Source organism: Natator depressus, chromosome 15 (assembly GCF_965152275.1).
Source record: "Natator depressus isolate rNatDep1 chromosome 15, rNatDep2.hap1, whole genome shotgun sequence".
Taxonomy (NCBI): Eukaryota; Metazoa; Chordata; order Testudines; family Cheloniidae; genus Natator; species Natator depressus.
In genome coordinates, this window is record NC_134248.1 from 16,322,974 (window position 1) to 16,337,535 (window position 14,562).

General features: G+C 41.7%; 2 protein-coding genes across 6 annotated transcripts in view; one reads left to right on the forward strand and one right to left on the reverse strand.

Moving 5' to 3' along the window:
• The window catches only part of TXNRD2 (thioredoxin reductase 2), a 51,532-nt gene extending 50,024 nt beyond the window's left edge, over positions 1 to 1,508 (reverse strand). For 3 of the 4 annotated variants that reach the window (XM_074972930.1, XM_074972932.1, XM_074972931.1), the window contains exon 1: positions 1,367 to 1,508. In XM_074972930.1, coding sequence (XP_074829031.1) covers positions 1,367 to 1,442 — 76 coding nt within the window. In that variant the 5' untranslated portion in view covers positions 1,443 to 1,508. The remainder of the gene's footprint in view (positions 1 to 1,366) is intronic. The other variant, XM_074972929.1, reaches the window with a different exon arrangement.
• Positions 1,497 to 14,562, forward strand: part of COMT (catechol-O-methyltransferase) — a 33,183-nt gene continuing 20,117 nt past the window's right edge. Inside the window, exon 1 of one of the 2 annotated variants that reach the window (XM_074972936.1) lies at positions 1,497 to 1,659. Coding sequence is in view for 1 of the 2 variants with exons in the window: in XM_074972935.1 (XP_074829036.1) it covers positions 10,479 to 10,484 (6 nt within the window). In the remaining variant the exon portion in view is untranslated. Of the gene's footprint in view, positions 1,660 to 10,293; positions 10,485 to 14,562 lie in introns of those variants that run through there. The other variant, XM_074972935.1, reaches the window with a different exon arrangement.

A 14,562-nucleotide genomic window follows, 5' to 3' on the forward strand; every position in this document is an offset into this window, starting at 1 on the left:
CTACTGTACCCACTAAAACTTTCTACCCTCCAAAACAACAATGTGCTAGTGCATGAAAACCAGCACATAAAACTAACCAGTTTGTTTTCTGAAATGAAAAGCAAAAAGTAAACAAACAGCAAAAAGGCTGACAAGTAAATTAGATATTGTACTGACAATGTCCACCAAAAGGTGGGTTGACATAAGTCCTAATGCCTCTAGCTTACTAGATTATAATTGGAACGCTAATGCATATTTTATTGACAAGAGTGTAACAGGTCCTATACTGTGGCTGAAGTTTCCATGCATGCAATTTCCAAAGCAACATGTTAAAGAGACTTATGAAACTTTGGTTGAAAGAAAGCTGTTGTAGAGGTAGACATTTTTCTACCCAAACTATTTAATTTTTGTTATCAAGCAACCAGATGCCGCAATCTAAATGACAAACTAGTGGTCTGCGACAACCAAGAGTATTTTAACAAACTCACTTTTATACAAAGGTAAAAACCAAGTGATTTTCATCAAAAACAGCCAGACCACTTGGTTTGCTAACAGCCTGATTTTTCAAGCTACCAAAAGCCATCCATTTGTAGTTAAATAAATAAGAAGCGATAGCACTCAACAACTTGCAGGATATGAGAAAACCCTGTATCACCAAGCTTCAGGGGGTAGCCGTGTTAGTCTGGATCTGTAAAAGCGGCAAAGAGTCCTGTGGCACCTTATAGACTAACAGACGTATTGGAGCATAAGCTTTTGTGGTGAATACCCACTTCGTCAGATGCATCCGACGAAGCGGGTATTCACCCACGAAAGCTCATGCTCCAATACGTCTGTTAGTCTATAAGGTGCCAGGGGACCCTGTATCACCAGTTTCAACGGAGGGAGTTTTTCTTGGCAGATGTGTACGTTTCAGAAGAGAGACAGGTGGAGCCTAGAACAACTGACCTCCCTCCACAATATAATGGTTGTGCTTAAAAAGTTGTTAGGTGCCTTCAGATAAGGTGTCACCGCAAGGTCGGGGTGACTCAGAGCTGGGGGAGGGGGACAGAGTCCTCTCGCCCCCAACCCAACCTTTCCAGGGCAGGGGGAGATGGCCACCTACCTGCCCCTCCCCCGCCGCCCCCAGCAGCTCCCTAGGTCCAAGAATCAGGAGCTCACTGCCCCTCCCCCCACCCCGGGAGGGTCTCAGTCACCTCCCCCAGCGGCTGCCCCCCAGATTGAGGCAGGGTGGGGAGGCCGCCCCCCGTCCCCACCACAGCAGCTCCCCCGACAGGGAGACCCGCTCCTGTCCCCCCCGCAGCAGCTCGCCAGGAGACAGAAGGGGGAAGCCATCCCCCGCCGCCGCTCCGGCAGAGGGTAACCGGCAAGGAGATGGGGGCCGTCGTACCTGACAGGACCCGAGCCGTACGGCACAGCACAGGCTCCCATGAGAAGCGCTTCCGCCCCCGCCAGAGCGCCGCCATGTTGTACGGCAAGAGTTACCGCGGCGGCGGCCGCCGCCCGGGCAGGACCCCAAATGCCCGGCCTGTCCGCCTCAGCGCCTGACTGAAAGGCAGGGAGGAGCGGCTGCCCTCGTGCGCCCCTCAGGGACCGCCTGGAGGCGGAGAGGGCCGGCTCGGGGCTCTGCCACTTCCCGGAGGCGGCGGCGGCGGCGGCGGCTCCGCAGGGAGGCTGCACTAGGTTAGTTGTGGGGCTGAGTGAGTCAGGCGGAGGGCAGCGCCCGGTGGGGAAGGACTGCCTGGGGTGCGGGCTGAGCAAGAAGGTACGTGGGTGTTGGGCGACCCCACCGAGGCTCTCGGCCAGGCCAGGGACGGGGGTTCGAGTCCCCGTTCCGTCTGAGGCGCGGTGCCCTTGGTCAAGTCACTTAGCCTCTCTGTGTGCCCTGGGGAGCAGCGCCGCCCTGCGCGCCTTGCGCGAATCAGTGCCCTCAAGCCTGTGGGGAGGGACTCAGATCCTGCACGAAACATTATCCCACAAACTCTGCCTACCTGGCCTTTCCCATGAACCAGAGGGTTTCCTTGCTAAACTCCTCCCCTGTGTTGTGCTCACATCATTCCAATTTAGTTTTAAGACATGGTTGTTTGGGGGGGGGGTTTAAACAGGCCCTCTGGTGACATAGGAATTTACTTTGTTTCAATTAGCAGGTTTTTCTGGAATTGGCACACATGCCTCAGCAACCCCTCTGATAAAGAAATGGAGGGAAGGTCTCTGCAAAAGGCGGTCAGATTAAAAAAATAAGAGCATGGTACACAGTTTGAGCAAAGAATACCTCTTAAACAAGAGCAAAACTCATTTTGTCCAAAAGTTGACATTTGATATTCCGGGGGTGACTGGAGGTGTGAAGATTTCCTCCTTCTTTCCTGAGGTTGTAGAATCAGCCCATCAACACTACTGCAGATGAATGACTGGAATATTTAATGTAGCATTAGCACATCACCTCTTCAAGATGAGGAGGATCTATGCAACGTGCACCCCACCTTTTGTCCCATATCATGTCCCTTAGCACAGCAGCACTACATCATTGTTACCAGGGGGCCCGCCCCAGCCACACAAGTGAAGGCAGGAGAGCTTCTAAGGAACCAGTCTAGTGGTTGGAGTTGGATCTAATCCTGATCCTACAACTGACTGACTATACAGCCTTGGGTAGCACTGCACTGGTGTGCCTCCTGTTACCCATCTGTAAATTAACGATAATTATATTGACCTACTTCACAGGGGTATTATGTGATTTAATTATTGTTTGTAAAGTGTTCTGTGATCCTCTGATAAAAGGTTCTATAGAAATACAAACCAGTCATTAATCAAGATTATGCCAGAGGGACCAGCACATTTTTTTTCATTCAAAAGTTCTGGCTATGGTCCCGTTCCAGAGCATGTTACGACATGGGAATCTAGATACTTTGGTGATTCGTTTGTTACAAATACCAAGGTAGACTGATCTATTCTTGGGACTTTAAGGCCTTGGCCTTGTGGAGAAGCAGCCCTAGAAAGGGACCATCTTTAGTCATTCTCTACTCCCTCCCTCCTTAAGGTAGCTGAGGAACAGCACTGATTGGCTCATGAGAAAACTGCATCCAGCCATCTTGTGCTTGAAATATGGTCAGTCCCGTGCAGGGCTGAGGGGTCACTGGGTGGGGGGAGAGGCAGGATGGAGGGAAACTAAAATGGGGAAAATGTTATACCAATAAAATAAAAACCAGCAGGATCTTATTAAAGGGAAAAAGGCAAAATACCACATTTATTGTGAATACAGAAAGAATCATAGTAAGCAGTTAGTTACAGCTATAACATTCCATTCAATCTCATATTTATTCACATATTCATTCATATACACACACACACACAGGTTCTGCAAAGTTGTTATCATAGTTACCAGCCTTAGAGTTGCTCATGCCAAGCCACTGGCCAGGTGGCCTGGACATGAGGAGGGAGCAGGGCCTTGTCAGATGCTCATCTGATGCTCCTGGAAGTTGGTTTGCAGAATCAGGCCCCAAAGTTCTCACTTTTTAGAGTCTATTTTTATAGGAATTTTTTCCTATGCCAGTCTATGGGAATTGCTTCATCATGCTGTTGCTGAATCAATCAGCAGATAGCACATTCCTGACGGCTCCGTGCTGCTAGATGTTATCTTGTTCTTTGGTTCTCCCATTCTTGAGGCTGTTGGGTGGATTCCAGTCTGCCCTCCGGGGGTCCTCTGGTTATTTCCACTTGACGCCTTCTTCAGCCGATGGACACTGGATTCTTAGGCTGGCACCTCCCTGATCATTCAGTTATTATCCACACCAAGCATCCATCCACATACATCCTCTATCTCTATTTTAATCACAATTGTTAATACAACAAAAGGGCGGGGAGTCTCTGGGTGCTGTTTCTGTTGTTAGAGTATTGCTTTGAGTCTCTCTCTCTCTCTCTGTGAATTGGTTTGAGAACAGACTCTGTCTTAGAATGTACTAACACAATTAGCAGCTTGCAAGTTTCACACACAGAGGGAGAGAAACAGTACCAAAAACCAAGAGACCTCTTAATTAGTAATACCCTAGAATTTAAACTATGGGGAATCAAACTCATTTGTGATTTTAATACAGAACTTCTTTAATATGATCCAACAAAAAGAAAGATTTGAGGGACTAAAGACACCACCTAGGGTGGATAGAAATGCTCTGCATACACAGTAACTTTCTTTGTTTATTGTTGTTTTACACACACCATGAAATGAAAACGGCAACGCTTTGATAAAAGGATAGAAAAGCTGTCCAGTATGATGATAAACACCTCCTTGGTATATTGCTTGTTGAATGCCGGATAGGTGATATGCACAAAACCAAAGATAAGAGTTCAATATGTCCAAAAGGTGGAGCAAGTTCTCCTTGCCGTGGATTTATCATAAAGGTTGTTTTCCATGGGAAAATGTTGCTCGACCATTACATTATTTCACTACTAGGAAAAGTCGCTTATCAGCAGTGTCTTGCTGCTTAAAAATGTCCCATAGCTAGGAATCCTTAGTAAAAAATTCTCTGATCCTCAGCCTCAGAGAAATGTGCTCTTAGGATCATCAATAGCATTTCTTTCAGTATCAGCTGCAGAGATGGGTCATGATGTGATTGGAGAATTTGTCCCACTGATCCTAGTATGATAATTATGGCTGCTGAACAGGTATTAGAAAAGCAAACCTGAAATCATGTTCAGAAATGCCTTTTGTGCTGATAGATGAATGCACATATCTCCTACACCCAAGCTGCTTTGATATGGAGCTGTGAAAGAACACTCTCTTAGAAATCTGGAATGCAGACAAATTTCTTAAATGACGTGTTATTGGACTCAGCTTCGTATTTTCTGAATGTTGTCAATTGTAGCAAGACATTTAAATGTTTTACAGTTTTATACTCTGGATGGCATTTAGTTGATTTTGGGGAGGAGATTTGTTCAATACATTGTCATTCCTTTTTCCATTTTTATAATGTATTGTTTACAATGTATGATGTTTCAGAAATACTTTTAAATAAATTCTGCAAGAAACCAACCCATATACGTAACCTTCATATTTGTAAGACAATAACAAACCTGCCAAGAAGGAGACTTTCATTTGGGGATTAATTTTCAGGACAATTTTAAAAGTCTGTGTCTCTTTGTCGTGATGGATTATATATCTGTGTTTTTCAGTGAAACTTTTAAAGTCTCCTTCATGGAGAGAACCAGTTTGAGATGCACAGTGTGAAAAATGGTTTTGTAACTTTCTGATTGGTATGATGCTGTGTTGTTGTAATGGTGTTGGCTCCAGGATATTAGAGAGTGGGGGTGTGTGAAGTAATTTTTTATTGGACCAACTTCTGACACACAATCTTTGGAGCTCTATGTAAGCTTCTCTCTCTCACCCACTGAAACTGGTCCAATTAAAAATATTACCACGCCCATGTTGGGTAACTGCTTGGTACAACACGTTATCTTAACTTTTCTTTTAGTTTGGACTTTTTTCTCCTTATACCTAACGAGTGCTTTCCAACTGTACTAGCTAGAAAGAGAAGAGGAAGTGAACAGCCAAATTAGGTAGCTACTGTTTTTTTTTTTTTTAAGTTACTACACTATTATTCTGTTTTGCAAGGGAGGGGGTGAATTAAAGCAATTGTATCTTACTGTAGTCATATTGAATGTCCTATGAGGGCGTGGCTGGAACTGGGTTAATTGGTTGAGCTAAACAGCCTTCTATGGAGGACTTACAGTTGCTTTCCACATACATTGCTTTCTGTGGTCAGTTGCTAGTGTGGGGCCTGATCTTGGCATAAAGGAAGGGGGTGAGGGAGAACTAGAATCTGCTGGTGACCTTGAGAAAGAGAGGAAGGCATGGCCTGTGATATAAGTGAAATGAATGGGATTGTCTGTGGAAGTGACTTGAACAGTAAGGCAGGAGAAGAGAGCCAGAGCTGCAGTGGGGCAGGAAGAACAAGTGACATCAGGACTGAGGTTAATGGTGGTCCTCCTGGCTGGGTTCTTTTGAAATAAGAAAGCTTGGGGAAGTCAAGCCAGCTAAGTGTGTGGGAAATACCTCAGGGTGGGGGCTAGACTGGCAAACAGGGACATCTACTTGCCTAAGATAGACAAAAGCTATGGAAAGCTAGTCAAAATGGCTTGTAGCACTTTTGCATGAGACATTTCAGTGGAAAATTATGTGACAATTTTCAAGCTCCAATTCTTTACTTTGGGGGTTGTAGAAATAGAAAATTAGACCCTTTTTTACAGTTGTATTGTTTTGCACTGGAAACAGAACTTCAGTTAATTTGCAACTGAAAACTGTATGCTATCTTAAAATGAAAAAAATGGCCTGGATGTTAGAACTCTTGCAAAAATTGGCTTGTGGAGGTTTTTTAAAAGCAGAATATCTCTGAAATGTCTAAATCTAAATGAATTCAAATTCTTAATCTTGGTTTGGGAGAGTGATATAGTAATCGGATTTCATCATAAAGCTTCCGTAGATCCCAGGACATTGTTAAAATCTGGGAACCTTCCTGCATTGAAATGTTAGGATTTAATAATATGTAAAATCTGAAGATGCATCTAAAGGAATAGAATTTCACTCCAGAAAAATTACCAGAGGGGGTTGGGAGACCCACAGAATTACTCTCTGTTGTAAACTGGGTAATAATTTAATTTCACCTGGTTTTTTAGGTTTAAAAGAAAGTCAGCCACTCTAATGTGTTTAAGTACCCCAACAAGACTATTTGTAACCTGAGACACTTCCTTTGGCTAAAGACGTTTTCTACTGTTTTGAAATAGCTGCTTACAGCTTGTGGAAAAATAATTGTTTTATTTAGAATCCTTCCAGCAAAATTTCTGGTTTTTTAGAACTTCTCTTTTTTTTCTTTTTTTTTTAAACACCAGAAACTTTTGGCGTGTTAGTAGGGTCTTTTTGTTGTTCAGAAGTTCATTTGTTTTTTCTCTTTTTTTCTTCCTTACTTGAAGCTGTCATTTTTTGTTTGTGGCATCTCCTCAACAGCTAATTGATGTCAAGTGAGGAAGCAGTAGCAGATGGAGTTGTAAGCAGCAAAGTTCTTCATTTTATGCAAATAAGTCAAGATATATTAAAAAAAGGGAGGGGGGGAGAAATATATAGAAGTATGGAAACTTAACTGCCTCTGAATGTTTGTTACTTTCTGTGACAAGTCAGCAGATGTTGAAACCACTCTAAATAATAGCCTTTTAAAATGGAGACAATTGGTTTGTAAAGCAAACAGTGAATGGTTTCTTATTCTCACTAACTAGTGTACTTCGCCTCTAGTTCTCTATTAAACTTTAGAGTGGGGTTTTGCCGGCCACCTTGCTTGATTGTTAACTATTTTATGCATTAAGACATCTTCCAGGTACTTTCTGGAACAAATATGGCCCATTCTTACTTTCTTGAAGAACTTAATGTGACTCTGAAAAATGGAAAATACACATACAAAATAAATAAAAATCCCTTCATGCTACTATGGAAGTAGAAGGCTTGAAAGAATTGACTGAAGGAAAAACATTTCACTTGATCTGTAGGTGTCTGTAGTAACGTCCCAGCTCTTTCCTCCATCTCTCTTTGTTTAGGCTTTAAAAATCAGGCTTTGGCCGGGGTTATTGGGAAAAGAGAATGTGTGCTGCTGGAATCTGTGTATGTGCCATGCATTGACTAACTCATCGTCTAGTGCAGTGTTTCTCGACCTATTTACCATTGTGGGCTGCATATGCAGCTCTCTGTGGTATGTGGGCCGCATCCACACAATATATATATTTTACCTATTTGGCCCTGAGGATGTCACATGGGCCGCAGCTGTGTGCTGACTGAGCTACAAGCAGCCCATGGGCCATGGGTTGAGAACCACTGTTCTGGTGCCTTGGGTACACAGCGAAGTTGTATATCCAACTATACCGGTGTATTTAAAGCTATATGCAACCCCTAGGTTTGCCACAGTAGTAGTGGTGTAAATGTGTTTATATTGTCATATCTGATTACAGAAAAGGGGAATAAGCTATATCAGAATAAAAGTCATCTTTTTACTGGTATAAGTGTGTCCATATTTAAGGGTATTTTTTTTTACCGGTATATTTGTACTGGTACAGTCCCAAGTGACAGTTATAATGGCACAAAAACTGTGGCTAGAACAGGTCTCAGAGTGGAATCAGAGCAAAAAGCATTATAAAAATTTTTCCAAAGCTAAAGAAATGTTTTAGAGCTTATTAGAATTTTTTTAATAATATAAAGATTAGACATTTATATGGACAACAAGAACATCCCTCGCTACATTAGACTGATTAAACAATTTATAATAGATGTAAATCCTCAGGGCATAAGCCAACACTTCACAGTTTTGGGTCAGGAAGAAGACTTCTCCTATGGGCAAGTTATTCCATAATAGCTCATTACAGTGTTTCTTGCACCTTCCTCTGAAGCAGATGGTATAGACCACTGTCAAAGCTAGGGGGCTAAACGAGTTGAACCTCTGCTCTGATTCAGCATTGCAGATTCTATGCTTTTACATATGCAACGGAGCATGTCAAGAACAGAAGGGGTTACAAATTGTCTTACCTCATCTGACATCACAGATTATCTTAATGCTTACAGTAGGGGATGAGGATAAGATCAATGTGCAGTATGTGTTCTTGTTTGACTGAGCTGTGCAGTCTGAACAGTTAGAAACTCTTACCATAAAAACGGGGAAATATATTCTGCATTAAAATTAACTACAGTGCTAATTCTAGTTATTCCTGCAGGCACGGACCATCTTGCGTTTAGAAGAGACTGAGCCAGATTTAGTGCTGGTGCCAACGTTAAGAAATCTTTAATAGTGGAATCATGTTTAATTTTGTAAACAGGGTTTTTTTTCAGATGCAAATGGGGAATTATTGCAGGTCAGACGAGTTCATCATTGCTTTCTACTGGTTCTCTTTGGCGTCTGGAATATAGGAAAAGATTTATTAAGCTGAAGCTCTAACACAGGGGTGGCCAACCTGAGCCTGAGAAGGAGCCAGAATTTACCAATGTACATTGCCAAAGAGCCACAGTAATATGTCAACAGCCCCACATCAGCTCCCCATCCTCCGCTCCCAGCACCTCCCACCCACTGGCAGCCTCGCTGATCAGCACCTCCCCCTCCCTCCCCGCACTGCCCGATCAGCTCTGGGGGGAGAGGAGAGAGGGCAGGAAGGGGTTGAGCAGTGAGCACTCCCCCGGCACATTGGAAAGTTGGCCCCTGTAGCTCCAGCTGCGGAGTCGGTGCCTGTACAAGGAGCTGCATATTAACTTCTGAAGAGCCGCACGTGGCTCGGGAGCCACAGGTTGGCCACACCTGCTCTAACACGTGGGTGGTGGTGGGGGCTTTAAAGTTATTCTGTATCAAAATAACATATTGTTGTTTATTGTGCCAAAGTATTCATTTATGTTTTGCTTAAAGAGGTACAAAACCACCCTAGTCCTCATACACTACCCCTGACCTCCCACAGTTCCTTATTCATTGCATCCACTTGCTCTTATATTTTTTTCTTTCTCCTGAAGCTCTGTTAATTAGCCCCCGTCTACTTCGTAGACCTTCATTTGCTGCCTTGTCATCTACCATAAACCCTTCCTTTGTCGCTCCACGCCATTTGGCCACTGTTGGGGTGAGAGCGTTCTTCTCTGCAGCCCATTTAGAGCAGTTTCCATGATAGCATTGTAGAAATTTGCTCACTCCTACTTTTGCTAAGCTTCCTAGAGAGGATAAAGGGGAAGAAAACAATCCACAGTGAAGTCTATTCATAGCTGTATGCTGAAATGGCTTTTGTTTCTTTTTTCCCACTATCTGAGTGAGTTTCAGTTCAACTATCTTCAGTATTCCTGCTGTGAAAAGGACAGACATGCTTTGGACTTTGTTTTCGAGCATGACCTCTGTCTCATATTCAGCCCAAAAGAAGTAGTTTGTTAGATTGTGGCTCTTCTGATCTGTCTTGCAGAATTACTTCTAAACGTAAGCGATGAATGTTGTCATATTTGATTTTCTGTAATGCACTGATCACTTCTCCCTCATTTTCCAGTTTATGATGCTAACACAATTTATTATACAAAAGTCCCCAGCAGCACTACAGTGTATGGGTGTGCATGGGACTTGTATCTCCCATTTGTACATCAGTTATAGTGTGATAAGTCTTAATTGGAAAAAAAAAAAGGGCCATATTCATCCCTGGTGTAACTCCACTGAGCACAGTGGACTAACCTACACTGAGGATGAATTTGGCTCATGCCTGACTGCCAGCATCCGCTGTGCAGTAACTAAGTAACAAGAACAGTGTCACTAGAAGGTAGAGCCAACATAAATTGTGCAATGAAGAGTGGGGGAAAAGGACACATCTCCTTTTAGAATCTCTGTATACCAGAACGTGTAAGCTGTGCCAGTGATGTGATCAAAGGAGACTGCGACTTCTGCAGGCTCTTAGACTCGTATCCTGTAAAATCCATATCACTACAACACAGGAAAAGATCAGAAGGAACAGCTTCTGTTCTGTGCATGAAGGTACATGTTTATATTTTCCTATTTTTTAGACGTGATATCTGATATGCTATGCTCTCTTAGAGAATGCTACTATTTCAGATGGCGTTGGGTAGGAGGAAGAAGTTTTTGCCAGGTTTCTGACTGCCAGGCACTTTAGTGATGCTAATTTGGGGGCAGCAACAAGTCTTCAAAGAAGAGTAGGACATATTTATATGTAATGCTTTCATATTGTATTGTCAACCAAAACAGTTGAAAGAGCAAGAGGAGATAATCCTGATTAGGTTGAAAATGTAAATGGTGAATAACTACATCGGCATCTAGTACTCATTAAAATTACTTTTCAAGAAAAAGCTGAATATAAGGCAAGCTTATGTTCAGTGATATTTGCAATGATGTTTCGGGGTTGATGAATGTGTTTCTGTAGCTATATTTTTACCCTGGTTTGCATTTTGATTAGGGAGCTCTACCACAAAATGCCTTTCTTCCCTCTGAAAAGGAACTGCAACTGGCACTGCTGCTGCTCGCAGGGTATCTGCTTGTTGCCCCTAGTGTTTACCTTCACTTAATGGGACATTAAAAAAAAAAAACCAAAACCCATTTTTCCTTACCAGGGTTACTAACTACATCTCTGATTATTAAACCTATATAATGTTTAATATCAAATTTACTTCAAGGTTTCTGCACTTGCTCAGCCAGGGACTACGGTAATAGACTGCTTAAACTTTGATTTCTGGTTTTCAAGCACTAGCGCAATACTGCAGAATTTATAGTGTACCACAACAACCATCTGGTTGATGGCTTTTGTCTGCATCCCCAGAAGCATGCTGGTCATATTGAGCACTAACACTGTCAGCAATATGAGTGTGGGCATTCAGGTTCATTCAGTATTTTCTGTTTCATCTTATTTCAGCAACCTACGGCCAGAGATCTAGTTTTACTTTTTCTTTGTTGGTCCGACACCCAGCTGCTGTTGTCTGTCAACATTCTATCCATGTCTGTGTTAGGGTACACATGGTACATTCAACAGCCCAGCAGGTCATGTGTTGACCGGCAGTGTCCAGCCCTACCTGCTGATAGCACAAAATTGTAAACAATTATGAAACAGAAATAAGGACACTTTAGAAACAAATAAAACAATTAGAAAAATGATATCCCAGTAAAGCTATTGCTATTCAGGGCATAATATAATAGTTTATTTTAAAAATGCTTTTTAAATGTAAGAAATAAGGCCTTAATACTGCAATGTGATCCGTGTGTGTGGACCCTTACACCTACTTGGATTGGATTGCTGGATGGGTGAGACCTGGGGGAGAATGATCAATCAGACAATCAGAATCCGTTTTATAGAGCACATGGTCACTACATGGCTTTTTTAGGACAGTGAGTGCAGAAGAATATCGTAAAGCCAATAGAAACTACAGAGGGTGTTTTAGGAGGGCAGAATATAATGATCTTAATTGAAATCTGTCTGTTGCGATGGAGATAAACACCCCTCTGAAGCCTAATTAATGGGGATTCTAGTCCATAAAAGGCATTTATTATTTTCTGCCCTCTTCTTGTCATCCAGAAAAATGAGAAGAAACCTAACTTTGTTTCCACTGAACCTGGAAAAAGGCAGAATAAAAGACAAAAGAAACAGATTCTTAAATCAGCAGAATTTTGCATTTAGTGAAGATTGACATTTATGTAGTCACGGTAACGAAACTGAATTATAGTACTAGGTGAGTATGAGGATCCAGAGATTTAGATTTTTAAGTGAGGAAATCCTTAGTGGGGAAAAAAGGTGAAAAGTGCCTGTAGCTTGATAACAAGATGTTGATGGAAAAAACAATTATGGTTTGTACTTTTGTACTTGACAAAAGCAGACAAGTCCAGATTATGGTTTCTTGGCTATCTGATTTCTTCACATTTAGAAATACACTGGCTTTCTGACAGTAAAAGGTAAAAAAACACCTTGTTTGACTTTCAGCCTTATTGTTACATCTGTCAGAAGATAAGAGTAAAAATATTCTTTCTATTTTAAAATACCAGATTGAGGGTTGTTTTTCATTGGTTGGGGTTTTTTCCCTTTTAAAAAAAAATTAAATTTTGTGATTACTACGGCAATCTTATCTTTGGCAGACACTTACCTGGATGTTCTAGCCAAATTCCTTTGCTGGTCTTGCTCCATGGAAAAGACTAAAAATAAGCACCCACTGAATGGCATAGAAAGAGAGGTGGTTTTAGACATCTTAGTGTAGGACAGGGAGGCAGGAATTTGAATTTTAATCCTGGCTTTGACACAGATTCCCTCTGTCCTTCGGAAAAGTAATTAACCCAGATTTTAAAAGTCTGTGCAAAAGCATGCAAGCGCTTGTGCACATGAACAAAATGCAGATGTAAAATGCTGGCCATGTGAGCCAGGCTCGCAAACACGTGTATATCCTTGACTTCCACTGGTGCAACTGGTGTTTTGATGCACAATTCGGGCATGAGCTTTTAAAAATTTCAGACATAACCTCTCTGAATCTGTTTCACCACCTGAAAAACTGGGATACTACTACTTACCTACCTCACAGGGGTGAGGGGAGGGTTAATCAGTTAATGTGCAGGGCCTTTTGAAGGAAAACACTATGTAATTGCTTAGCATTATTACATTCTCCTCTGATGGATGCTGGCTATTAGCACCAGTCTTTCTGCAATGAGTTCAGGCCCCATTGTCCCAGGGCACTCTTCTATTGTAGTCTGTTCATCAATACCATCAGGCCAGTGGACAGATTCTTTTGTGAAGGAAGGTTGAATGGTATAAATTTACCAAACATTCTCCATTCACACCAGGTTATGTGAGCTAATAAAATCTAGATTGGATTATAAACCCCCCTGCATTGTAACACTACAGTACCAACTAGCTACTCAGACTCATAATAAACTCAGAACAACCAACCAAGCAATTGGCAGTTAGATTAAATGTATGAAAGATGATAGCAAAATTGGAGGTAATATCAGTGGGACAAAATCTATTAAGGGAAGCATTTGAAGCACTGTTTGTATCCACATTTTCACCAGTTATTCATAACGTCAAGAATATTAATGTGTCACCTTGGTATTTGTTATCAGGGTGTCCCAAAATGGATCTCTCTAGTAAATATAGATAAACACTTCGTCTTTCTCAGATGCCATCTCTCCAAAACATATCAGTGTACCTTCCAGACATGAATTAATTTAGCTTCACAATACCCTGTGTAGCATTTTACTCATAGTGTAATGGAGGCCCCCAGCAGTTAAGTGACTTGTCCAAGGTCAGACAGGTGATCTGCTGCTAAAATGAGAATAAAACTTCGTCTTCCTGAAGGACCATAAGGCCATCTCTCATGGAAAACAGCAGCCTAAGGGCACCTGATGTCTTTGCCGCATAGGGAGTTTTGTGAGTATTTCCAGACAGGACTACAGCAAAGTTGTGTAGTTTTATCTTGGATAAACTGATAATGATATACTAGGATTCAGTTTTAATTTTTTAAAACAAACATTAACAGAGAACAGACATTTATTTCCAAGTATTTTTTCATTATCAACTCATTTCTGCAGCAGCAGGCGATGAGGACTTAATTATTCAAAATGTTATCACTACAGAACTCAACCTTCCCAAGATTTAAATAATCCTATTTTAATCTAATTTAATCATTACATTTTAAATGTTTCATTATTAAGCATAATTAAATCCTGAGTTCCTTGTGCCAAAGCCACTAAGGCACACACTTGTATGAGCCCTCAGATCTGTAAAACAAGTTGTTTACTTTTCTTCTTAGCAAATTTCAGTTTGCAGCAAATGGAGATCCTTTTTGGGGGTGAAATGGGAAATAAATGATTACCACTATTCACCACTTTACATCAAATCCCCCCACACCTTTCCATGATACATTGATTATGAAGTATAGAAATATGACAACTTTAAAAACTAATCTCGTCATTTCTAGTTACCAATCAGTTTGGTATCTCAAAAAACTCTAGGTGCACAACAGATGTTAACTGATTCAGTCTGATTGGAGAAACACCCCTAGAAAACTGGTAAATAATATTAATAAAAGGCACCTTGGTTAAGGTAGTAAGAGTCACCCGTACT